The 27,375-nt window shown below is 38.4% G+C and overlaps 1 protein-coding gene across 1 annotated transcript in view; it reads left to right on the top strand.

Annotated features, from left to right (window-relative positions):
* The window catches only part of PIK3C2G (phosphatidylinositol-4-phosphate 3-kinase catalytic subunit type 2 gamma), a gene marked incomplete at both ends in the record, with an annotated part of 207,905 nt that overhangs the window by 30,800 nt on the left and 149,730 nt on the right, over positions 1–27,375 (top strand). The window contains 5 exons of the mRNA XM_084261632.1: positions 4,385–4,448; positions 9,252–9,374; positions 15,383–15,416; positions 23,878–24,073; positions 27,018–27,140. Of these exons, the coding sequence (XP_084117758.1) occupies positions 4,385–4,448; positions 9,252–9,374; positions 15,383–15,416; positions 23,878–24,073; positions 27,018–27,140 (540 nt within the window). The remainder of the gene's footprint in view (positions 1–4,384; positions 4,449–9,251; positions 9,375–15,382; positions 15,417–23,877; positions 24,074–27,017; positions 27,141–27,375) is intronic.

Raw genomic sequence — 27,375 nt, 5'->3', positions numbered from 1 at the left:
ATTATATACATTTATGTTATGGTGTGTAAATACTGCCATTGTGAAATACCACATATTATGTTAAGCATTTTGAATGGAACTCTCCCCCCCCTTTTTTAATTACTAAATAACCTATGTGTCTTAGTAGCACTGTGGACCCATAGGTGGACCTGGAGTAGTCTCCTGCTTGGTGCTATTAAGGGTGCACAGCTAGTTCTATCTAACTGTGGCTGCTCCAGGTGTTGTGAACAGAAGCCTTCCTGCACCCCTTAATTTAGGGATCAAAAAATTACTCCCTGAAGCAAACTAATTCAGTAGTGCTCACAATTACTATTTCTCCCAGATAGAGGCAACTAGTTTGAGCTGAAAACACTGACACCATTCTGTTGAGAAAGCACTCAAATTTGAAGCACCATCAAAATTATAAGGTGGGCCATACTGTGAAGAAAATCCCTTATTCTTGTAAGCAGTGCCACTCTGGTATTTTTTTATGAATAGGGCAGTCAGTAATATCATACCTAGTCATAACAGCTGCTTCCATCATAACATGCAACATCTTTGTGCTTATTTTGCAATGGGATGTATGTTTGCAACGTGTCATTCCTCAACTCTATATCTAGCTAGGGATGTAATGCAGATGGATGTAGTAGAATGGAAATGCAGTAGAATGGGCTCAACACAAGCTGTGCAAATCTGCCTGGCACCTAGGAAGGCCGACAGATTACTTTCCCATGCTGCTGTGTCTTCACAGCTGTGAGTATTTAGATTAGCTAAACAAAATAATGCTCAGGGTTGTCTGCATGCACTCAAGCTAAATTCCTGATTGTAGCACGCAAACATTTGTGTTTTTAGAGAACGTATTGATTGAGATGCTCAGTCTGCTTAGATCCAGCAGAGAACGAAAAAGAAGTGTTTGAACTGGCTTGAGATGAAGTAAAAAGAATGAACTGGAAACTTACCTCTGTAATAATCAGATTTCCTCTTGCAGGCAAATGTGAACAAATACAGTCAGCAGCCCCTGCATAGCTCCACACACTGATTTTCATAGCTTCAAAACCAAGCACAATGTAAATCAATGAGTGCATCAGAAGAACTGCAGTCCATCGGCCCATAATCTCTGACACTGAGGTATCAGTAACTATAACATGCAGTTATCTGATCCATGTGACTAGGCATGGTTTAGTTAGCCAGCATGGTGATAAATGGCATTTTAGGAAGGAAGCCTAGCATTGCTCTGCAGGAGGTGCTGCTGCCAGGAAAATGAAAAATGAATGCTATGAGTATATGTTATATGCTTGTTGTCTTCTATATAGACCAGCTGGGATCTAAGACTGATTCTCTCAAGTTGTTTGTACCTTTATTTTCAAAGCTATCATACCATATTGCCTTGCTAAAAGCTATAAAAACTTCCTCGGTCTCTAAGAAGCGTTGAATGTTCCTGGGTTGGTTCGCATTGCCAGACATACACACGCAGCTGTCCCAGCCCTATGAGTATGAAGTACGTCTGTGTGGCAACATATGGGTATTATTAGTTACCTAGCAGCCAAAGGTTCAGGATAGCATTAATAGAGGTATTTTGATCATTGTTACAAATTGCTGGATTTTTTTCCTATTAATTATGTAAAATTATGGCTACTTTATATGGAAAATTCTCTAGGGTAGAATAAACTGATGGAAAATATGGTAATTTTCCAAAGTAGTATTATAACTTATGGAATCATTCTGAAACCTGCACTTAGGTCAAGCATGTTAATAAACAGGCTTACCTATGTGCATCAAGGCAACAAGGCCAGTTCATGTGTCCAGAACTACTTTTGAGCTGGGTAATGCTATGAAAAAGATGTTATACCTGGAGATTTGGTCAAAGCAGAGCGACAACTTATATTAGCTATGATTTAACAGGATTACAGGAGGAATTGCCAGACAGCTACTCAACACACAAACTGCCTGGCGAGATAAGGCTGGTGCAGATTGGAAATAAAAAGCTGTAAAGGCAAAAATCATCTGTAGGAGGAGGTGGATAGTAGGCATCTACAGGGAAATGCACTCTGGTATTAGCACAGGGAAGCCCACAAAACATTTCTTTATTCTATATGATGGTTTTGGTGCAATAACTCTCTTTCCTTCTATTGCCACACAATATATATAATGAAAGTGTAACCATGTACCATGAAACCCATACTTTGCACTGTAGTTGTAATTCTTACTGCTTAGTTCAGTTGACTAAGATGTGTGAGGACACACACAACTTCTCTGTAAACAATAGTCCATTTGCTCTGAAGAAATCAAAATACTTTTGTGACTTTCAGCTACCAGACTGCAATAGGGGCAGGAGGGGAATTCTTTCTATGCCCTCTGAAGAGAGAGAACCCTAATACAAAGGGTCACTGGGAAATACAAGCCGGGGGGGAGGAGGGGGAAAGGAGGGGTGGAGTCAAGGATGAAGTGAAAAGTAAAATAAACACTGAAGGAAGAATATAAACATCTACTTTTTCATAAAGGCACATGCAAACCCTAACTACCAGTGAGGGCCATCAAGGCAATAATGTGCCCCTTTTACCAATCAGTAGCCTGGGCAGTGTGTGAAAGTGGGAATTAACGTGTCTTTCCTGATGATTTGATCCTACAGAGGAGGCTGTCGAAGGAAAAGGAAAGTGTATTCCTCTGTGTAATGACCTTAGCTGTGGTCTCTTAGGCACCTTTTTTGTTTTGTTCCAGCTGACAAATAAATGACAGCTAGAATTTCACTGTGCTTGAAACACAGAAAATTACACAAATGCTTCTCAATAGCAAAACTCTGATTCTGGCTGTCTGTTGGGGATAGCACTTGGAGCCTGTGGTTCTGAAATGGTGAGATTTACAGCTGAAGCACCAGTCCTGGAGTTCAGTGTGGAGCGGTATATACCCCTCTTCATAATCCTAATTAACTCAGCGAAGCTTTGCTAAGGCACAGCAATCTGCCTGTACAAACTTCGTGGTATCTTCTGTAGCATGACAAAGGCATGAGACTACAACAAACTCACAGCTTAGGTAATGCTATGGAAAAGGTAGTTGCTGAAACAGTTTGGGCGTGTAAATCTAAGAAGTGTAAGCAAATAAAGTTTGAGTTATGTAGCAATTCTGTCCCTTTTAATAATGTACAGCTTTATACTTGTTACTTAGCATGGACTTTGGAAAAGTAGAGCTTTTCCAGTTCTTGTACTTGATTCTCTGCAGCTTTAGTCTGTGAAGTGATTCTGAAAGACGGCACTGTGTAGCGTGTGCTTAAGTCCATCCTTTGCTGAGACAGTATTTAAGCACTTGCTAATCTTAAAATTAAAATAAATGGGATTTAGAGTTCAGTAGACACTAAAATAATCTGGAGAGTTGTTTAGGAGTAATCTTATGAAATTCAACAAGTGCAGGTGTAGGGTCCTGCACCTAGGGAGAAGTAACTCTATGCACCAGTACAGCTTAGGGGTTGTCTTGCTGGAAACCAGCTCTGTGGAAAAAGACCTGTGAGTCCTAGTCGATAACTGGTTAACCATGAGGCAGCAATGTGCCCTCCTGGCTGAGAGAGCACATGCCATCAGTATCAAGAAAAATGTGACTGGAAGATCGAGGGAGGTTCTCCTCCCCCTCTACCCTGCACTGTTGAGGCCTCATCTTGAATATTGTGTGCAGTTTTGGGCTCCCCAGCTCAAGAAGGATAGGTAATTACTGGGCAGGGAACCAAAAAAGGGCTACGAAGGTGATTAGGGGACTAGAATGTCTCTCATACAAAGAGAGGCTGAGGGACTTTGGAATTGTTAGCTTGGAGAAGACTGAGGGGGGAATCTTATGAATACTTACGGGGTGTGGGTGTCAGGAGGATGGTGTCAGTCTTTTTTTCAGTGGTGCCCAGTGGCAAGGTAGGTAATGGGCATAAACTGGAATGTAGGAAGCTCCAGGAGGAACTTCTTCACTGTGAGGAGGGTGGCAGTGCACTGGAACAGGCTGCCCAGCAAGGACTCTCCATCTCTGGAGACATTCAAAACCTGTCTGGGTACTGTCCTGTGCAACCTACTCTAGGTGATCCTGCTCTGTTAGGTGGGTTGGACTAGATGATCTCCAGAGGTCCCTTCCAACCCCGAACATTCTGTGATTCTCTGACTTCCTTCACTTGGGAAATGTGTATCCTTCAGGTATAAATAGAAGATATTTGCATCTATGTTGTGGCAAATGACTACCAAAAAAATTATGGCAATCCAGACTCAATTACATGGCATCTATGTAAGGACTTGTACTTATTTTATACTAACACAAAATCACTGTCAATTATCTATTCTTGGTTTGCAGAATGTGAAGAAGAAAAAAAAGCAGCATACCAATTCTCCTTATCCAATTGTTATTAACTTGATGTTGTTTTCTTTTTTCTTATTTCCAGACAAAACCTTGTTTCAGTTATTATGAAATACAGAGGTCAAGTGGACTATCTATTGCAAAATGAGGTATTTGTTCTTAGTTTGTTATACCAGAAAAGCATTAACTTCTATGTGAAAGGTATCTAATTATTAATCTGTCTGAAAAGCAATTAAGGAAGACTTTTAATTAAGGCTGCTTAACCTGACTTTGAAAGGATATAAATTCTCTTAATAAAACTTGGTTTGACATTACGAAGAAAGTGCCAGAAATTTAAAATATCAAAGGTGACTCTTTCTAAGTGTCAAGGAACCTGTAAATAAAAACAGGTTCGTTTGGGTTGGCAGCTTAATATCTGAAATTTAGTAGAGGTTTAATACACTCTATATATATCTGCAAAATTTGTCCCTGATTTTGTAAACCCAACAGTCAGATGCTTACGTATTTTGGATATATATTCAAGCATGCCATGGCTTGCAGGATCAGGTTAAGGCAGCAAAATTCACACGAGCTTTATTTTAAAGTATTGTGGGTTGCCAACAGAATGTTACATGCTCAGAAGAAAAATCTCTTAGGAAATCTTCTTTGCTAACTCATGTTTTAAGGACAAATACATATTTGAGTGATAGCTTGGAAGAAACCAAATAGCTATTTGCTTTGAATTTCAGGTGGTTGTGCTAACTGACTTTCTAGGGTTTGGAACTGGAAGGAAAATAAAGGATGTTAGTAAAATCAAAAAATACTCCTATAGTGAGGAGATATTCCAGTGCGTTCCTGCCAGAGTTATAACTCATTATGCTGAAGTACGGATTTCTTTGAAATACATGTTAAAATGTAAAAGCCGCATTTTGTTTTGGAAATCTGTCACCCGTATTCAAACCCAGATTTTAATCTTTCTGGTTATTCTTGATCCACGGGTATTTCTCTTTTGATTACTCAGAAAACATACACATACATACAGGTGTGTATATAAATGCACATATACAGAGAGGCATGTAGATGAATTCATAAATATTTTTCAATACTTATGTAAATAAATATATGTAGACAAAAACAGTCTCTATTTTTGTGTAAATCTTTGATATTTTTCTTTTGAAAAATGCATACAGATTTAAAAGCTGTTGAACTGTGCCTAGCTAGAAAGTAAAGCTCTGGCTTTGATACTGTGTAGGTATTCACTAAACTTTTCTTTGTAAGCAACTTAGATAAGGGAGCTATTTAGTGTATAAAATGTGATGCAGTCATAACCATTTGGAAAATTGAGGTCCCCAAACCCAAATGGGCATATATATTTCTTTACTGAAGTAGACCCATCAGTGTAGTTACTCACATTCAGTTGAATTTTAGGGCCTAAAGTATGGAGATTCTAAATTCAATGAGAGCTATAATCTCAAAATTAATGAGGCATTGCAATCCGCCCTCTGCAACCGATGCTGTGTAGATATTCCTCAGACCTATAATGAAGCACTCTTAAATTTGTTTTTGCTAAATATTTTTACCTTGAGTAAGCAATTACTTGAGTTCATTAACTTTTTATAAAGGGAAGACAGGACATTTTTCAAATATTCTTGCTATGCAGCAAATATGCATGTGTTACTCTAGAGCTAAAACTCTCTGTAGTTTTGATTTTTTGTTGTTTTTTTTTTTTTTTTTAATTAGGTCTTGTCTACACAGGGGCACTCAATAAAGTTCATATGAATTGCTTAAAAGAGCAGGATTGGAAGTTAATGACATAGGTCAGATCACCATGCAGATGTTTTCATTCAGTAGCATCAGAGTATATGGACCTTTTCCAAAACTGTAATAATTAAAATTAGTGTTCCTGCTTTGCTTTAATAAGTGGCTTAAAAAATTATGGAGCTATAATGTAATAAGGTACAGTCATAAACACAGTAAAGAAAGCAAAAATGAGAACCCTTTGTTTGCTCATTTCTTTAAGGAGGTTTAAAATTGGGATCTAACTGTCCCCTATCCCAAGGTTTCCCAGGAATAATAATGTTGATTTTCAACACCAGCACTTGCATCACTGGGAGGGATGTTTCCATTTTTCTGATTCACCACAATCTACCCTTAGCACATTTGGAACTTTAAGACACTGGAATTTGCTCTCATATACTAAATTAAGTGCATGCAAACCTGCTTAAGTTCTGCTTTCAGCTGGGTCTTCCTTAGGCATTCAGTTTTCATCATACAGATCTTGAAATTCTCAGTTTTAAAGAAAAAAAAAATCTATCTCCCCCCTCACATTTTTCTGTCTACTTCCAAATGTACTTGTTCAAGGATGTTAATAAACCTTTTGAGGTACCAATGCTTCTGATTTATGTGAGAAGCCTACTATTACTATTATTAGTAATGATCAAAAAATGGAAAATTAGTTTTATTATGCCTCCATAATATTAAAAAGAAAAAAAGTTTAGGCTATTTGGCACAAGGTGGGGTGGGATTAGTGCTGCAGGGGTTGAGATATAAGGAGTGTTCTCAGAGAGTGTGTGCAGTCAGTCACTTAGCTATTTTGATTGCCCTGATAAACACTTGACATGCACTTCATTTTAAATTTTTTTCAGAATATATTATCAATATATAGAGAAAACTGCAATTTTTAAATTCAGAATATAAAAGTTCTAGAATGAAGTAGCATTTTTTTATCATATTGGTAATTTAGACACAAAAATAGTCTTCAGGGGTTCTGCTGGTGTATAAATATGTAGAAGAGGAAAAAATCCATACAGGATGTTGGCCATAGGTTTTTTGACTTTCAGAAAATGTAAAACTTCTCTAAGAAATTATATGCTTGGGACAAAAATCAATGTCATGTTTAGATATGGAAATGGTAATATCCAAAACCAGAGGAAGTGTAAAAAAAGTCATCATACAGAGTGTACAGTGTTACACAATTTTATTTTATTTTTACATGATTACTCTTCTAGATCTGCAATATGCTCCTTAGAAATAGCTACCATAGAAACAACGTCTATGGTATAGTAGTTTCTACAGAATGTTAAGTACTTGGTTAGTTTATCTCTAAACAGAACAGTGTATTATACAGAGATGGATTCATTCTTCAAGGTTCCCTACTCTCTTTGTTCAACAGTGCATATATATATGTACAAAAATAGATAAACTGTTGGGTTTGTATGGTTTGGGTTTTTGGTTTTTTGGGGGAGGTGGGGGCATTCTGCCCAGCAGTGTAGCTGTCACTCTGTTAAATGATTACTTTTGTATAGATTGTGTACTGCTCAGAAATCGCCCTTCATGAATGTGTCTTTATAGACATAAAATCCCTTATTCTAGCAATCCACATCCACTTGTGAAAAAGAAAAATGCTAAATTAAAATGTATTTAAATTCATTGCAAAATATAGTTCTAATTTATATTTAATGACAAAAGATATCAAAAACTATATATGAATATATGTGTGTGTGTATATATATATAGGCATTTCTTCAACAACTGCACAGTACAATGGCAGGTATAATGCTTTGGTTCTACCAATGTTATACGTGGTAACAAAGACATGCCATTTTTATAGGTTTCTGCTTGTGCTGGCAATTTATGTGTGCATTGAGAGTAAATCCTGCAAGAGTTCAATTTAAAAATCTAAGTGGTAGGAAAGAAATACAAAAGACTCCTTGCACTTTGGCAGGGGGGTGTAGTAACTTCAGACCAAAGGAGGACTAAAGTTCTCAAGAGATCCCAATCAGCTATAGCTTCTTCCTCTCCAGAACCTCTAGTATGCAAAGGTGTTGCTATCTTTAATTACTAAGCAAGACCCAACAATTTATATTTAAAAGAATTCTGACTACCAACTATTTGAGGATATTTTATGTAGCTCATTCTTGCTTTAGCTCTGCTCAAGACAGATAATGTGGAATTAATAACCTCAAAATATTTGTATATTTATTTGTATTAATGACAGGTCTCACCCTCTCAGTAAAATCTGGTTCTAGAGCTTAAGCTTAAAAATAGAAAGTTCATCTTGGTACAATTTTTCTTTTTCAGTCATGAAATGGGTGAGTTAGAGAAACAGGCGTGTTTTAGTGCATTAAAAGGAACGGTTATCAGTACAGAAACATGGAGAATATTTATAGGAGAGCTTTACTTGTTCAGAGAATGTATTTTAAGGTTTAATGAAGTGATAGAACTAAGCAGGAAACCCATGAATTTTAAATTTATTTATTTATTTTCCTGAACATAGAGTACTTGATATTTGAAGATTGCATTTTTCTTTCTTTGAAATCCAGGGGTTTTCTCTTGCATTCCACAGAGTATCTCTGAGGTTATTCATCTAGAGATTTATTTTACCATGGTAATATTTAAATATCTAAATATATTATCAATAAAATGTAATAATTTGAAATGGATACATATATATATATATATATATGTATTTCAGAAAAGCCAGTTGCAGAAGTACTCAGTCCACGGGTGTCAGATTATGCAGCCTCCCACACAGTCGCTATTTTTAGGTGGAACATGGCTGTCTGCCAGCTCTCACAGAGATGGGTAGGAGACAATAGTGGGGATAAATTCTCTGTGTCAAAAAAACCTCAGTAAGTTTGCAAACCACTTGGGTTCAGGCTTCTTCAGAAGTTTTCCTCACAGTGCTTCTATGCTCATTAAGTTCAGACAAACCAATGTTTTGTCTCAAGATCAGTCTTAGCAAATTTGTCACAGTTTTCAACACAGCATAATTTGACTTTAACAAAAAATATGCTGTCCTTAGGAAACTATTAGTTACTAGCAATTTCAGTATAGCCAGACTAATACATGGTGTGCCTGAATTCTGCATGAGCTGATAGGACATCCTCACTGGCGTGAAGTTTATGGTAAGGCATTTCTGATAAACTGTATGTGACTACTGCTTGATTTTTTATTTTCTTTGCTATCAACAGCATACAGTGGATAATGTGATTGAAGTAGCTAAAGCAATCTGCAGCGTGCTTGGTTTTGTGGAAACCAGAGACATTACTGATGCAGTCAAGAGACTCCGTGCAGTGCCACTGGTTAAAGGACAGGTAAAAGATGCAAGTTTATGTCTCATTTTTCTCTTTAAAACGGGAGATTGAATTGGTATTACTAATTTTCTGATTGATCAAGGCCATTCTGCTGTCTCACTGCATACTTCCCCTCTGTGAAGCACCACATAGAGGCACACTAATAACCCCCAATATTTGACAGTGTGTGGCAGAGGAACAACAGAACACTTGTCCTGTGTTTAGCTGTAACTGACATGCTCCTCTGATTGTTCTTTTTTATCCCCACCAAACATACAAATATCTTCTCAAATGCTGAGCTTTTCAGATAGAAATGTCCCTGCTATTTATGCAGAGAAGTACAAGTGTCCTGATTTTAGCTGGGATAATCACTCTTAAAACACTCCAGTGTTTTTTCTAGGGGTTACTGTAGATTGTGAGCTGGGACTTCAGAGGGAAGTATCTCTTCTCAGTCATCAACTGCTTTGGTATGACCTTGGACATGTCACTGTGACCTGATTTACAGGAGTTCTGAGCACCCAAAAATTCTTTTGAAGTCAGCATCTTGGAAATAGAGGTGCTCAGCAAATTTGAAAATCAAGCCATTAATCACTTGGATTTAGCTTGGTGTAACCTTAACTCATGCTAATTCTTCCCCATCCTAATGAAATTCCCTCTTCACACTTTTTTGAAAAGTTAAACAATTTACTGAGGATTATTTTATTTTCTTGTATGGTCTCTGTCTTGTCATTCTTTCTCAAAGCAAAAATTGTTTATAAAATCATGCCAAAGTGGGAAAGATGCTTGTGTTCTCAGACCCTTACCTTCTTACAAAAATTCTATTCCTTGTCTTTATTGCCTCTTTCTTTTAGGCCATGGCTTTTGTGATGTGTGTAAGAACACCTAGGATGGGAAAGTAAATGATGGGATAATTCCTTTTAACTAAGTTGAGAGTATTAATCAGAAACATGTGTAGCTCTACTTGTGGAGCTTGATATATAGTTGTTATGCTTGATATATAGTTTGAGGTCCCAAACAGAAGATTGGGGAAAGCTAAAGTAATTCTTTTTATAACATTTTGTTTGTCACAGGAGTAATGCATAGCAAATTCTTCCCGCGAGGTGAAAAGACTCACCAAAGAGCAGCAAGTACGTTAGTTGAAGAGGCTCCAGTGATGCTTAGAAAACTTATTTTCTTAAATCTCTACGTTCTTAACCTCTGTTATTCCACTTAGATGGGCAGGGAGGGAGTCGGGAATAATTTTCAACTTAGGTAAAATAAAGGACCTAAAGCAAATAAACTCCAGAACATCTGTGTAGCTCTCTGCGGGTCTGGGTTGTAAGCAAATCTCTGCACCGTGTTTCTGGAACATATGACACTAGAGATCACAGAGCAGACATTGCTACATGGCCCAGGGCAGGACCAGCTGTGCCCTTCTGGAACTAGCTCTATGGGCCCTGTCTCTCTGAAGGTTGGAAAGTATTGTTAAGGACCAAGATGCAGGAAATAACATAGCTGTAGGTTGTTTTGTTGTTGCTCTTAGCTGAACATCTTGATTCTATAGCATCCTAAATCTTTTCGCGTCCACTTCAGCATCAATTATTAGAAGCCACTACTCTGGATAAATTCCAGCATAAATGGGTCTGTGACAGCACACATTTTATCTGGCATGTTGTTGATTTAAATGGAAATAAGAATATCGCTATTTAAGAAAAGTTCTTGTGGGCAAATATGGTAGGGGAAGAAATAAAAGAAGTAAAAAAGGATTCGCTTGATCTGCTTTTCAGTTAAACCCCAGGCTGTCCTGAGAGGCATCAGACAGGTCAGCATCTTCCCCTTGAGAAAAAGTATTTCTGTCAACCCAGAATCTTTCTTAAGAGATAGATGAAGAGCTTGATCCAGTAAAAAAGTTAGGGTGTTCTCTACAGAACATGTTGTCCTTTAGGAAAGAATTAGAGCAGAGAAAATGTATTTGGGCTAATTTGTTAAAAGATTTCTTTCAGAGTTAAGAGAAATGTGGTGTGTTTTCTCTTTGAGTGGTCAGGTCAGTTCTCTGAACCCAACGTGTAAACTGCTTCCTATGACTGGCTTTTATTCACTGAGTATCCTCGAGTCCATTCTCAGCCCCATCCTCTCTGAGCTCCATCAGAGAGACAGATATAGTGGTCAAAGAGCCAGATTGGTTCCTGTTAGGGTGGCCAGTCCTGAGCAGTCAGAAAACCCCACATATCATGCCATGAAGAATAAGATATGGGGATAAAACCAAAATGAACAGGTCATCTTATTCAAGTCTAAGGTTTCTGTTGGTTGATACTTGCATTTGCTTCTGCTTCTGATTCATTGTCATGCAAATACTGTTTGTATTTTAGAGATGAAGTGATTGTAACTTGGCAAATAATTGAATTTGGAGCTATCTATCCTGTTGCAAAACAAAAAAAAAGTCCCAAACGAGCCAAAAAAAAAGCCCTACTTGAAGTGCTTGCCATGACTTACTCCCCAGCATGTGTCCGAGTTCCAGCTCCGCTGTATAGACAGTCTCTAACGTCTTCGGGTTTTGTGGAAGCAGCTTCCATGTACTTCCTCACACAAAGGGAGCAATGCACTTTCCTTTTTTTCTGTTTTACCTATTTAAAATACAAGATTTTCAGAGCAAGGAATGCCTCTCTCTATGTGCAGTCACCAGCACAGAGTGTTGGCCCTGGCTGTAATCTCCAGAGGCTAAACAAATGGTAAGTGGTGGTGGTGATGATAATGATAGTGTTTGCTCATCTGTAATGAGTGAAATGATGCTGTTCCTGAATACCCTCTTCTGAACGTCTAGAAGATTTTGTCCTGATTGAATACTTTATTGCTGTTTTAAAATATTTTTCTGTCCTAATATTCACGTGGGGAGCTGCTGAGCTGCTTGTTTCCACATTTCTCTTGGAGAATACTGACTAGATTGCTACTCATTTCTTAAAGTTTTTAAGTTATTGAAGTTTTGTTCTCTTAATATTTCCTTTCAGGCTCAGTTAACTGAACTAGTAGTCTTTCCCTTGCAGCTTTTCTGTAAAGGCTGTCTGTGACCTTGACTGACACCCCTTTCCCCTTTACTCCCTCCTGGTGAAGCAAACCTGACTAACAATGGACTTTAAACAAATGTTGGTGGGGCGGGGGGGGGGGGGGGGGGGGGGGTGAGGAGGGGAGTCAAACTGTTCTTGCATCAGATAACGCCATTGCTGGTGCTTGTGTTATAGTCCTTTCAGAAATAAGTGCTAGGACAGTCGATTAGACTTCAGCAATCAAGGAAAGGTTCAGTTTTGATTTTGTTTTTCATCTTTCTCATCAGCAACTGAACTATAAATGTCATAAAGGCAGTAAAATATTTCTCCATGTTCTGTACCTTGAACGCTGTTCCATTTTATAAAGATAGGTTACCTATGTAACTAGGTAATGTATAGAATGGCATACAAAATGTTTTAAAAAAATCATATTTTTTCCCCTTATATTTATCAATATTTATACAAAGACAGTAGACCATTTTCCCTGTCTGTATCAACATAGGTAGCCAAAATTGGTACTCAGTGGTTGGACATTTGATGGACTAGCAACTCCTCCAGAACCTTTTTGAGTTAAACTCATACAGAAGTGTAGGGTCATCTTATTTGAATTCTGGGTCCTGACAAAACTATTCACTACTGCAGTATTAGCATATCTTGTCAGTCTGCTTGAATTGTTTCTGTTATGTTCATCAGCATAATACCCCCAAAACTTTGTTAAGCAGAAGAGAGGGGTTTTTTTCAGACAAACTTGTAACTTGTAGCACAAGTAAACTGAAATTTTTGATGCTACCTTTTACATCTCAAGTGCTGCAGACTTACACATTGGGTAAGGGAGAAATGCCAGAAGAAAACTTTCTTACTGCTTTTTCACCATGGTTTCCTGGTTTATTGTGATGTATGATGTGGTTTTGCATGGAATACCTTTTAATGCATCAATTTGGCAAGCTCCACGTGCACATAACGCCTCAGGGAAACTACTGCTTACTCCTTTCAGTGTAAATTGCATAGGGTGCCAGTGTATGTTTGTGTATACATATCTGTACATGTGTGCTTGCATACTTTAAAAATAAAAACAAAACAGACCTCAATGTGCTTCTATTTAATTCTGGATTTGTGGGGGGGGGAAAAAACCCACCAAAGAAACTTCCATTCTTGTTTTTAATTAAATTGTACTTATTACATGCTAACTGCCTCCTCCCTGCCAGTACTGTGCACTCCTGTACCGTGGCTAAGAGATTATAAAAGCAACTGGCACCAGTGATGGTTTCTTCCTAACCGATTGCGTCTCTTTATAAATGTGATTCATTCAGTCTCTAACCAACCTAACCCTGGGATTTTAAATCCGTTCAGGGGAAACTCTAGGCCTGCTGCACAATTAATGTTTTTCATCTCTTTTTTTTTTTTTGGTGGGTTTTTTTTTCTTTCCTTCCTTTCTTGCAGCAGCTCAGAAAAAGTCCTAGGAGATCAAATCCTGCCAGAACAGGCACTAATCCACTATATATTAAATAGACTAGACTATGTTGAAATTACAAACACTGTTCCAAAAGGTTGTTTACTTTCCAAAATTTGAGAGAATTGAACAAAGGTCCCAGTTCCCATTTGTCTCACTGCATTATAAAGATTGTGAAAACGTATTTCTCAGCCTGGAGGTTGCTTTTCTCCCCTCAAGTAAGCTTTTGACTTCTCTTTGTATTTACCAGACAAATGCTGGCAGCTCCAAGCTGGTCACTGGAAGGAGAATGTACATCCAGCATAGTACTTCTTATGTCACCTCTGCATGCTTTGCAGTTTTTAAGAAGCATCTTGCTGAATGCATATGTACCGATGCGAAGCATCCTCAATCTGCTGTAAAGGAGAGTAAACCTTTCAGGGACGTGGGTCTATACTGAAACATGGAATTTACTTGCTCTCTGGTCAAGATTTGCAGCTCAGTAACTTATTTCTGTGTCACCTTGGTACATGCAAGCATTGTCAGAGCCAGGCAAAGACAGCTGGCAGAGGAAGCCAACTGCCTGTCCTTGCCTTTGAGAGAAGGCTGGGTGTGGCCTGCAGCGCTGGGGCTGCTGGTGCTGCCCGTCTGCTGGGAGATGTGCCGAGCTCCCTGCCATGGTCACGGTGTATTTTCCTGTGTGGATGGGGAGGAACAGGCTGTGTAGCAATATTTAATTTTGCCCAGTGTCTGAGAAGGCTGGTGCAAGATCTGATTTAGGGCAGTTACTGTACTTGCAGATTTAACATGAGCAGCTTCTTTTTTTTCTTTTTTTTTAAAAAAAAAGGTCTAATTAGGTGGGTCAGTTGAGTCTGAATAACTGGTCTGATCTTTTGATGGTCATAAGCACCCTCCTGCTGACAACACCGGTGTGTGAGAGGTGGGAATCAAGATAATGAATAATAAATATATGCTATCAAGAGCTGTGTTTAGGCGGCAAAGGCATGAAAAAACCCTAAATCCCTGCACCCACTATACCCTGTTGGCCATCTCTGGTTAGCTGCGTGCTCAAAGGCCTTTGATAGAGCACAGATATTTTTGCTGGCTTGTCACAGGAACACAGGTGTAACGTAGTCTGACTGGAGAGTTGGTGCTCCTCAGCTGTCAAAGGATGCTGAGCTCTGCCTGCTCAGAGTGGTTGTGGGATTTATGTATGAATATATAAGACATGCGAAGGGATGGAGAGGGTATTCTTATCTCTGTTATACCAATGCAGAGACCAAAAACGCTTATGCACCTCAACTGTAGGTGTCTTGATGTGCCTAAATACTGTCAGAAATCAGGTTCCGAGTGACTTGTCTGAAATAATAGTTGTAAGGGTAATTCCACTCTAAGAAGGTGGAAGGGCTGGAGATCAGGTCCTAGTCCTCTCAATCCCAGTCATGTTCTCTGCCATCATGACGTTAGGATACATCCTCCCCCGTTCTTGCCTTGTTTTCCATGGGTACTACTCCACTGTAACTGCTATCTGGTCTTTCTGAAGTAACTGACTACTTGTTGCTTTTTTTTTTTCTCTCTAGAATTCATTTCAAAGTGTGGAAGCACCAAACAAAGGTAAAGCATTATTTTTAAAACATGTTAATTCAAGTCTTTATGTATTTTTCTATTTGTTTGTACTAGTGAACTGATACAGCTGGCGTATTTGCAGATGTTTACATATTTAGTTGTATTATGAGTTCATTATGATAAGTTAAATTTTAAGTGATGTAAAAATGTAAATAAAACATAGCATTTCTCAAAACTAATCTGGTGATTCAAATGTGGAGAATGATTTGTAGAGTGAAATAATTTGTTGCAGTTAGAGTTGGTCATAGCCGTTGTCCTTAATGTCAACTCTCTTCTGTGGAGAAAAGGGAAAATAAGGAACTTCATGAAAGCCTAAAAAAATGGCTTCTCTGCTGGGATCCAGTCACTTTAATACCTCCTGCCTTAGGCCTTCTTTTCTGTCTTTTTGCTGTGTACATATAGCATGTTGTCTAAAATGTTAACCTGTCTTCAGAAGAGTAGGTTAATTTATGGTAACTGACAAAATTGTACACCCTGCCTTATTTAATTTGTTGGTTAAAATCAGCTTGGACTCATGGTCTAGTGCTAGTTACTGTCGGCATTAGTGCAGAGCGCCTCACAGATGGAGCCATGTGCAGGCATCTGTCCAGTCGTGTGTGCCTGCGTCAGGTTCCTGGAGGGGACAGCCACGTCCGGGTGTGGGTCCTGCACCTGCATGTCTGTGGCTGACCTGACACATGCAGCTGTGGGAGCTATGTGCATGCTTTCAAAGGTCCCTCTGTGGGAACACTGGGGTGGGCTAGGGCATGTGTGGTGTGGTGGTATCTCTTCATGTAGTCTGCGGGGAAAAACTGGCCACTGAGATGTTTGTTGGTTTTATGATTTGGGTTTTTTTTTTTTCTCCGCTCTTTTTTTCTCTGTCTCAATTGCAGTGTGCTCTGAAAGGCACAAAAGTGAACCCACTACAAAGATTGCAGCAGCCTTTCAAACACAGAGGTGGTTCAAGTGCAGGAATCTAAATGCCAGTCTTGTTGTTTCACCATTATTCAACTTCATGAACAGCAAACAAAGAAACACCAATTACGTTTGTAAGCTGCCAGGAAAGGCTAAGCAGCTGGAGGGCCAGGGGAGGGGGGGAGAGAACACACAGGTGCAGAAGTGAGAAGGAGGTAAATACAATTTGTAGGGTTATTCTCCCTTGGATAAAGTCATTTATGCCTGAATTATTTTTTAACACACTTAATAGCAACTAATTGTTGACAATGAAAAGAATTACCAGTTACTAATCCACATCTGCCTTAGAAACATCTTCCTCGTCACACTAATCACAAAACCTGTCTGGAAAGGATTTAAAATATTCCTCTACTTAAAAGTATTTTCAAATTTGGACTTCATCGAATTGGCACCTTCCACAAGGAAAATCTGATTTATTGAATAAAAGTAAAGGAATCAGATTTTTTACTCTATACTTCTTTGTACCTATTACTTATGCCAGGAAACCTTCAGTTGTGAAGAGTGATGTTTCTCTGTTTGTTCTTGGCACACCCTAATTTCATAACAATTGCAGAATCCCTTTGGTAGTATAATATTAGAAGCTGCAGCTTACCAATTGCAAGTCAGAACTTGCCAAGCCATGAGTCAATCTGTAGAGAAATTGTACATTAAAAGTTGTCCAAGGTAATCAAAATTAAAATCGACCTCATACATGCAGTGAAACACGTTACATGTACATTTTAACTTACTGCATGCCTTACATTGCACCTCTTCAATGAACTTCATAAGGCCAGCAAAGTATTTAAAGTTAGGCTAGTGAGTGTTAACAGAGAAGTCTAGCTATCATGTCAAAGCTGTTGTTAAGGGCATGTCTGATTGAAGCAAAGTGTAGCATGACAGCAATGACCAAAACTGATCTGCTGGAACCTAGGCCAGCTCCCCAAGAAGCGGACAAAGCCATTCTAAACATCTTGTCTTTTGGGGAGCACAGGCTTTCCTTAGTTGCTGGCTTCTCAGTGCTCACCTTCATGATGCCATAGGTCTCCCATCTATCAACCTAGGGACACTGAGCCCAAGAGGAATCCATATGATGTTTTCACCTGCTGAACCCAGAAGTGAAAGGCAGCTAGGTGGCATGTTGTGCATTCCTGCTGAAATCACCTTTGTTTCCTTTTCCACTTCATTTGTTCCCCACCCTCTGTTTACTTCTTTATGCTTAGCTGGCTAGAATTGCAAGCGTGCAAAAATCTGCAAGCCTGTGACACAAAAGTAAAGTAAAATCACAGCCTTAGCTCGGTGCTGGTAATTTTTTCCAGATCTCTGGGAAGCTAAAAAACATGTGCTTTGCTTTTTGTAGCAGCACAATTGCAGATGAAGTCAGCACTGACAGACAAGAAGACAGACTGTGTTTCCCATTTATACTGACTTTTTTCCGTCTCGTATGTATTCATGTTTATCTTGAATAAGGCAGCATGAAATTTGAACAGCAAAGAGCAGCAATCAAGTTACTCCAGCTAATAATTTCTTTTTCCTCTTCTTCCCCTGAGTGATAGTTATTACCCTGAGTATCTTAAGAGTTTTGGTTTTCTTCATTATAACCTCTCTTGACCACAAAAGAGTAAAGATAAAAGATATTATTAAAATTAAAGCCTTACTTAATAATTTGTTTAGAAGCTGCTTTAATCTTTCTCTTTAATAAAAGATTATCGGAGGTTTGATATAAGTCATTCATCATGGACTAAGCAAGTCAAAGGCTATATTCAAAATATCTAGCCTGGATTTAGTGTTGCAATAACTGACTCTTTTAACAGTATTATCTCTGTAGACCAAATTTATTCCATTGCTGTGAATAGAGCAGCACTTATCCATATTATTCTTAAACGTACATCACCTCCTTTTTCCTCTGTAGGAAGTCCTTAGAAGATTACATTAATGTTTCGGCACTCAATCTATGATTTTATTTCTTCTTGAATTTGAGGAATGATAGGTATTTCTAGGTGTCAGCACCTTTCTGCAGCATGAAGTGTTCCCAGAAAACAAAGAGTAAGATTATTGAAGTTAATAGAGATGTAGTATTGGAATTTGCTGCAGTCAAGAGTATGAAGAGATGGGCTGCAAGCCGGTACAAAACTGAGTCCGTGTGTATATCTCAAAAGCTGATGAATGAATGTTTATACATTGTCTACAGCCTTGCTACTTCAGGCAGGGATTTCATCGGATCAGACATAATAAGCAGCTTTTGGAATTTGATCAGTAGTTCTCTGGGAGCCATCCCAGAAAGTTGAGTATGCACCATACACCGATGATATTGAATCAACAGCATTTTCCAACTGAATTGCTGGAATTTCTGCCTTTTTGTGTGAATGCATACCTTGATGATGACGAATTTAATGAAGTCATCGTAACGTTTAAGGGTGTGAAGCTTCTCTAATTGTTTATAGACCTTGCTTCTAGACCAAATCATAAAAATATTCACCCCAGAAAGTTTTTTTTTTTAAAGAAAAATACAAAATAGGGGGAAAAATGGAAAGGTTGGTTGTCAGTGGTTTGTTTGTTTGTTTTTTAAGGTTTTCCTCTATAAAAGTCAAATCTCCACTCCCTTCTTTTTTAGTGCAAAGCAATTACAGTTTTGGTTTGGAAAAATCACTCTTTGTTTTGGAATATGGAAAAATATCAGGGGCTTTTTACTGATTGTATTTCATCTGGGTGCCTCCTGCATTGTTTTGAAATCTAAGAATTGTTCTAAGCCTCTAAGTTGTTGCTATGGTGCATTTTGCTATGTTCAGAAAGCTGGGGGGAGGGGAGAAAGGTGTTCACTAAGACCACATTGTAAATAAGTACAACTGTCAAGTTCTGAGGGGGAAAAAGACTAGGAGGTAACAAGGTCTTATAAAGCATCTAATAGCAGAGATGTTTTTGGTACCAGGACAGCTTTTAAGTTTCTTTCTTTCAAGGGATAATTCATAGGATTCTTCAGCTAGTAGAAAGAAACTATAAGGTAAATACAGGTGTCCAGAAACTCCATCTCATTATTTGCATTACAGCATTTTAATGTTTTGCCTTTTTCTTATTATAATAATGATCTAATGAATGCTGCTTAGTAGTTTAGCTAAATCTTCAGGGTCTTTTTCCTGGGAGGTTTATGTGTGTGATCTAAACCTTGCTTTTTTCTTCTCTCTGAAAATAAGTGGGGAAAAAAACAATGTCAAAGCTCCTGCCCTTCAAAATATCTTTAAGATGTGAAAAGGGTTTTAAGTGTTCCCTCCAAATTCTGCTCAATCAGAACTAGTCATGTTTTACCCCAAGAAAAAGTGCATACTGAGTCAGAGAGTGTGTGTTTAGCACGTACTGAATTGACTTCATCTGCCAGTGCTGTAACAGCAAAGTTCCTATTGTGTTGGAAGGCCTTGCACCAAAATACTATGTGGATTGCAATACTGGACTGAGAAGAAGTAAGTGGTTTTCTGTAAGGAATAATCTGGGACATTCCTTGCTAAATCTCCATCTGCAGGCATATTCATTAACACTTTCAGGAATGGTGTGGATTGTTCTGTTTCTCACCAAGGGTGAAATTTATTCCTGAAAACATCATGTGCAGGAACCTATGTCAGAAATAAGCATGTCTGGCAACTGGTTAAAGTTCATTTTCCTTGGTCTCATTTCTTCTTACCCTCAGTGAGGGGGTAATAATGAATGATTTCACACCAGGAGAAAATCATGAGTTTCAGTTGTGAGATTATTAATCTTGGTCACACTTCACTTTGTGATGTGGTGTGTTCATTGTCTCCTAGATACTGGCTATGCCTGGGACACCTTTCTAGAAAATAAACTCTGGCGTAGCTGAAGCTGTGAATCTGCTGCAGGGAGTCCACAGCCTGTGCTGTGTAATTCAGTGAAACACCGTAGTACTTTTCTCATCTGAGATTTATTAATCATAAAAGTTATAAAAAGCAGTAAAGTTCTCTGGCTTCATGAATGGGTGATATAATTTCAGTTTACCAAATCCTATTCAGCAGCTCATAAAAATACAGTGAAAAGATGCTGACCAACTCTTGTGAGTAATGGACACTTATAGACTAGCCAAGATGTTTGTTAATTTAGTTAATTGCTACCGGGCTTAATGAGTAAAGTGAGGGGAAAAAAAGGGCTGACTGGCACAGAAAACAGTGTTTTTAAACTGAGAGCTGACAAGAGTATGAATATGAATACAGAAAAATCCTGCAGCTGCAAACTAGTTCATACTTGGACGTTTGTTTACACCTGAGGGACCCCAAATTGGTTCCATTTCTGCAGTCAGGCAAAGACTCTGCAAGACCAGGGGTGAAAGGTGGAAATTTGAGTGAGGAAGAAGGATATTTCCTCAGTCCCCCCAGCAGGGACTCTAATGGACATCGCCTGCAACTGAGGGAAGACTTAACCTTGCCACATCTAGCCACACAGATCTTGGAGGGTGGGAAGGTCCTTGACACCCAGGAAGCTTTTTTCACCTCACCACTGACAGAATGAATCATGTTACAAATAACTGATGAACAGCTTCTGGGTTTTTTTTCCTTCCTCTCCTCAGCTTGGTGGAATTTTTTTTTTCTTTTTTTTTTTTTGGCTTGTCTGTTTTTTACATATCTGGCATTCAGTTTTGTGACTTGGGTAAATCATGCCAATCATTCTTTTGCAGACAAGAAAGCCTCTTTCTTATTCTTCCTTGCCTAGAATGCATGAATTTTCTATTATGGAAAATACCCCATCAAGTATGTTTTTTGTGCCTTTTTTTTTTGTCTAGGGATGGTTCCTTCCTTTCTGTGGCTTAGCTGAACTATAATACGTTTCCTCCTGTTCTGGAAGCAAAATTTGAAACCTTGCCTTACAGGCTAGTATACAGATTGTCTAAAAACTGCTGGTGGCCAGAGAGTACCTTTCACTGCCCAGCAGGGAGTTTAAAGAGACTCTGAACCACATTCCACCTTCTTTTGGAGAAAATGCAGAGACGGTTCTGCTTAGTAATAATTTACTTCAGTAAGCCATTTTACATAGATAAGAGCTTTGCTATTACACTATTAACTGTATTCAGCTCTGGAGTTCCCAGCAAAAGAAGGAACTGTTGGAACAGGTCCAGAGAAGGGCCACAAAGACGCTTAGAGGGCTGGAGTGCCTCTCCTATGAAGACAGGCTAAGACAGTTGGGCTTGTTTAGCCTGAAGAAGAGAGCGCTTTGAGGAGATCTTACAGCAGCCTTCCAGTACTTAAAGGAGCCTACAAGAAGGCTGGGGAGGGACATTTTAGAACAGCATGTAGTTCTAGGATTGGGAAAATGGTTTTAAATTGGAAGAGGCAGATTTAGATTGGATATTAGGAAGAAATTCTTCACTATGGGGGTGGTGATGCACTGGAACAGGTTGCCTAGGGAGATGGTGGATTTCCCCTTCCTGGAGGTGTTCAAGGCCAGGTTGGATGGGGCCTTGAGCAGTCTGGTCTAGTGAGAGGTGTCCCGGCCCGTGGCAGGGGGGTTGGAACTTGATGATCTTTAAGGTCCTTTCCAGCCCTACCCAGTCTATGATTCTGTGATACACTTACATCTACCTGACTGCTACTTTGAACAGATTGGAGCCAGGGAGTCTCCAAAGTAGCTTTTTTCCTTAATGTAAATAGTGTGGTACTTTTCAGTTTAAGTAGAAAAAAATGGTTTGAATAATAGTCCACTGGTATCCTCTTCTGTAGTTCTTAAGAAGGCTTTATGTATATGACCAAAGGCAATTCCTTGGAATTTAAAAGAATTCAGGGCAAATTAAACATTTCGTTTAGAAGGTACCAAGTTATTACCAGTCCAAGAGAATTGACTGTGAGAATAAAATGGTATTCTAGGGAAAAAAAAATTCATTAGAGCAAGAGATGTATTCAGAAAAATTACAGTGGAGGTTTATAAATGGAGAAAATAGTAGAGAATAAATCAAAAAATAATTAAAACCAAGTGCTCTACAGAGAACTACACACGTACGGGGAGTGAAAGGACTGAGTGTTCTTAACCTGCCGGTGCCTCAGATGATTCAGTTTCCATATGTGGGAGATGATTACAACATGACAAGGTGCAGTGTTCTAGGCAGTCCTTCATGAGTGTAATAATTTGCTGTTAGTGTTTCCAGTGGCAAACCCCACTATATGTCATACTATTTCAATTTTATGTATATCTGTATTGCTACATAGATGAAATTTATCTATTACAAAATGAAGACTGAAATAACTCCTTTGCACTGTTTACAATGCATTTTGTGACTTGAGTTCTGAGTATCTGCTGGTTTACAGGCAAAAATGTTTTTAAGAAGTCGAATATAATTCCAGACCCAAAGATTTTGAAGACATTTCTGTCAGGAAAATGAGATAGCTGAATCGAGTGGATTGTGCTATCTGTACCTGAAGTTGGGCAAGATTCCAGCACCTATCTCAAGTATAAGAAGCTAATCTAACCTAACCTTATGCTTTCTGTTCCTGGAATTTATTTATTTTTTTTTTCTGTAGACACTATAAGACATCTAATAGAAGGCTGCTAAATACAGTGGCCAGAAAAGTTTAGGAAGTATCTCAGGAACTGTAGCAGTTGCGAAGAGTATGTTCTTGATCATGTAGGAACCTCTGAGTTCAAGAAGAATTTGGGGTACTCCTCTTGGAAGACAAATTAACCTGATCTTGAAATGATATGAAGTGCTGTGATATTTTCTTTCCCAACCTCTCCCTTGCCTGAGAAATGAGTGCTTGTACCAGCTCTTTTCTCTTGATAGAGGCTGCCAGGATTGGGGATTTTAATTTACACTGGCAATCAGACAGTCCCTAGCTGCTCCAAAAAACACAGAGAGGGGGAAGATGGATAAAAGCCAGTAATTGCAGAAAAAGAGCACTGCAGAGTTTAAGCCAGAGGCAATAACATAAATAAAGGTGTGATTTAAATGAGGGTACAGCCTGCATTTCATATGTATATGTACAGATACGTATTCCAGTGTCCATCGTTGTGTAATGTAATCACCAGTCCGTGACCATCTGAATGCTGACTATGTCTGATTGTGGCTGCTTTTTATATATATTTTATGAATTGTTTACCTAGAGTTTTATAGTCTTAAAGTTTAACCTGTGCCTTTTCTCCATTCTACTGCATTGCCAGGTTGCTTGAACGAGGTAGCTACTTCACTGCTGAAATTACAATATACCTACATAATAAAAATTCTTCCAGCACAAAAATTAACAGACTAAAATGGCATATCTGAGGCGCACGCTAACTTGCTGTAGTTTAAAATGCTTACTTTGAAAATGCCTTAATTTGAAAGCAGTGTAATGAAAGACTGTTAATGATACACCAGAAATGAGCTAAGACTGGTTTCTGAAGCACAGATGGCTAATTGGCTTCAGTTGGTAGGTTATGTCATTTTAATTAAATTTTGTTAGGAAGCATTTCAAAGCCTTAACTGATGGTTTAAGATAAATATGGTTCTTCATAAATTACCTATTACTAACCTTTATTTATTTTTCTCTCTCAGCGTTAATAGAGGCTGCTGTGACTGAGCTCTCCGTGGCCATCTCTTGTCTCATCCATGTTTACAGCAGGAGCTTTGATGCAAATTTCCAGCTTGCCAGCATACCTAAAAGCCCTTCATGTGCAGACATCAGCCTTGATTCCCAGCTCAGCTTCACTGTTTATGCTGCCCATAATATCCCAGAAGCCTGGGTGAACAGGTAGGAGGAGGGCCAGCAGGTGTTCATAAGAAGAGGTGTTGTCTCTTAGGTCACATATTTTTCATAGATACTAGCTTACCTCTGTTGCTTTGGTGATACTCCTATATTAGTGTTAGAGGCTGAGTAAGTGGGTGTATCTCCACTGGTTCTCTGCAATAAAGTGCATTTACTTTAGCTTAAATGACTAGATTTCTAGGTCACGTAAATGGAGAATCAAGTGGCATAGATGGTTGCCCTTGACCAGCGTGGAAGGATGGCAGTAGAAGCAATTACAGGGCAGTGGCCTTCATGGCTATGCGTATGAATGCTTCTGAGACAGACTCAGCAGGAGGGGAAGGCTGTGTGCTGTACACTGAGCGAATTTCAACTGGGACTTCGTGTGGCCTATGCAGTGCAAGTAACTGGAAGGATTGCAGGCCAGTTTACCAAGTTAAACAGACGGCTGCTGTTCCTTAAACCCAATCTGAATGAGGCTTTATCAGCAATTCTTGCCCTTGGTGTATTCCAGACCTCATTACTTGTCTAAGCATATGTGTTGATGATACTCTTTATAGGTGGTGACTGAAATAAGTATAATTTAAAGGTCTGAGTAAACCGAGTTTATCAGCATAGCACAGGAAGGAAAAGAGGGAGACAACTTTAATGAAAAGCTGATCATTGATTTGGTCAAATTAATTGCCTTCTCAAATAGCTGTTTTTCCTACTCTGAGCAAAACTCATGTTTTTCTCTTGTCAGACCAGTGTGATCAAAGGAAGACTGGTGAATACAGTCTGGTAGCATTATTTTTATGAGTCAAAATGCTGCTCTCCAAGTTTTTATTGATACTTTCCCCTTGATCCCACTTTACCTTGAATTCCAAATTACAGATTAAAAACCAGTGGGATAACTGAGCAAGAGAGTGTACTATACAGCATTAGCTGTAATTAGCAGTTTAATAAAAATCTGAGAGAATTTGCATTACTTAAGGTAATAAATACAGAAATATAATCGCTATGCTAATTTTTCAGATGGTTATGGCATTTCCACTGAATTTTATACTTTACCAGAAAAAATGTGAAATTACATATGGCCTAAAGGCCACTGATGACTTGAATGCTATGTTCAAGCATGTGGAAGTGAGAATCTCTCTTTCTTTTTAATTTCCAATATTCATAGCTGGCATGGACTGCTGCTCTGACACCTACTTTCCTCAAATACTTTTACTAACTTCATTCACATGCCTACTCCATGGTTTTGTTTCTGCACTGCGTGAATTCATGCTGGCTGTGTCACAGCTCTCGTTTTGCCTTTCCCAAAGGTCTCATTTTATGATCTTGCTGCTGTTCATGGGATGTATTTTATTATATATTACAGCATATATATATAATATCTATTATAAATGTTAGAATTATGACATCCCTCACTGTCTGTCTCATTGTATTTTTTCTGTATATGCCAGTATGCAATAATTGGCTTTTTTTTTAATCATTTGGGATAAGGGAGAGCAAGTTTTCTTGTATTTTACAGAATCATGTTAGCATCCTGTCAAAACCATCTCAAGTTCACTTTTGTGGGTTGGCTTTTTGTCAATCTTTATGCTATCAATTTCTTATTCTGTCCTCATTAAAAAGATAGGTACAGACCTTACAAATTTCAGTATAATGTTGCAAAACTGATTACATTTCTTTCTTTACTGTATTTTAATTCCTTCTTATTTCTTTTATCCATTTGTTATTTTATCTCATTTAAATCCCAAGCAGATGTGCCTTATTTACTGCCAGTGCTATAATGTTGCTAGATTCATGTTTGGCTGCATTTGGTTCTACAGCCCCAAAAAAATCAGATTCCAGTCTCTGTCTGGATGACAGGCAGGGATTTTTTAGACAAGACTATAGAGTCATGCCTTTGAACTCATTGGGAGGCTACCTGGGCAAAATGTGCTACACAGACCAGGATTAGGTGTTTATGGTCTGTATGTTGTCTATCAGTAGTTTTGTTTAAACAGCAATGTTTAATAATTTGATATATTGAAAACTATTATTTCCTACGCTATCCTCCAACTGTTTGTAATGTTTAGACTCTGGAGGAAAGATGCCATATTTAAAAGCAAAAGCGCTTCCTAGTTTTATAAGATTTTTTTTTTCTTTTCTGTGCCTCGCTACCTCGTACATACTACAGATTCCAGATCCTTTTCCCTGAAAAGGGGGGGGGGGGGGGTGGGGGTGGGAGGGGAGGGAAGCATATCTGCTACAATAATTGTTACAGTTATTTTAATGTTTGGGAAATGAACCATCATTCTTCAGAATAAGGCAGAACCAGGCACCTTTGATCTGTAAATGCTTCAAATCTGCTGTTCAGATTTCACACTGTTGTCCATGTTCATTGTTCTTGTACACAGTATTCTCAGAAGTTGAGATTGGCAGGAAAATCTGGAAGCTACAGGTCTAATTAAGAACATTTGATTATACACTATTCCTCTATTTTGCCTGAAGTTTTACAAGATTCCAGTAAGAATAGTATGAAACCAACAGGTAGCCCCAGATCTGAATTACACTAGAAGCTATTTCATTAAGTATCTGAAGAACACCAACATGGAGGACTTTAGTGCTGTTGCTCTAAGGAAAAGTATAGACTCTCTTCAGGTTTTTTAAAAAAACTTTTTTATTACTTAAGTTGTATGAGGAGCAAGTTATAACACTTCAAAACTTATGCCCAAACTTCCGTTGCCTGCAATAATGAAAAAAATTAGTTTTGATGGCAAACATACATAACAGAATCTGGGTTTCTTAAGTACTTTTCTTGAACTCTGAACAACCCAAAATAAACAACTTCCCCACCATTAATATGATATTCATTATATCAGTTCTTTTTTGTGCAAGAATGGATCTGAATGGTTAACCCTAGATTTACTGCGCTGGACATTGTACATTACAATTAATACTTTTTTTTCTTTCCCTTTTTTAGCTACAAGGCTTTCTCTTTTTCCTGTTCACTAACTTATGCTGGCAAGACAATATGTCAGGTGAAGATCTGTAAAAAAGTACCAGTTAAAAGATCCTTCTTTTTCCTTACTGAGTGGAACGAGAAGTAAGTTTTGGTTTGTTATTTGATATATGTTTGTCTGACAGATTTCACACATTAAATATTCATTTAAAAAAAAATCCACATCTTTATCATGCATTGTATTCTGAGCAAATTAAATTCCAAAGAATTCAGAGGAACTCAGGGGAGATGGGAGCGAGAGAGGAGTAGGATAGCCAGAGGAAGAGAAATAGGATTCAGCTAAATCTGGTCTGACAATAAACTCTAAACTGAAGTGGTC

The sequence above is a fragment of the Gallinula chloropus genome, assembly GCF_964237585.1.
Source record: "Gallinula chloropus genome assembly, chromosome: 1".
NCBI lineage: Eukaryota > Metazoa > Chordata > Aves > Gruiformes > Rallidae > Gallinula > Gallinula chloropus.
The sequence above is the reverse complement of the archived record's forward strand: the minus strand, read 5'-3'. Positions and strand labels throughout refer to the sequence as shown.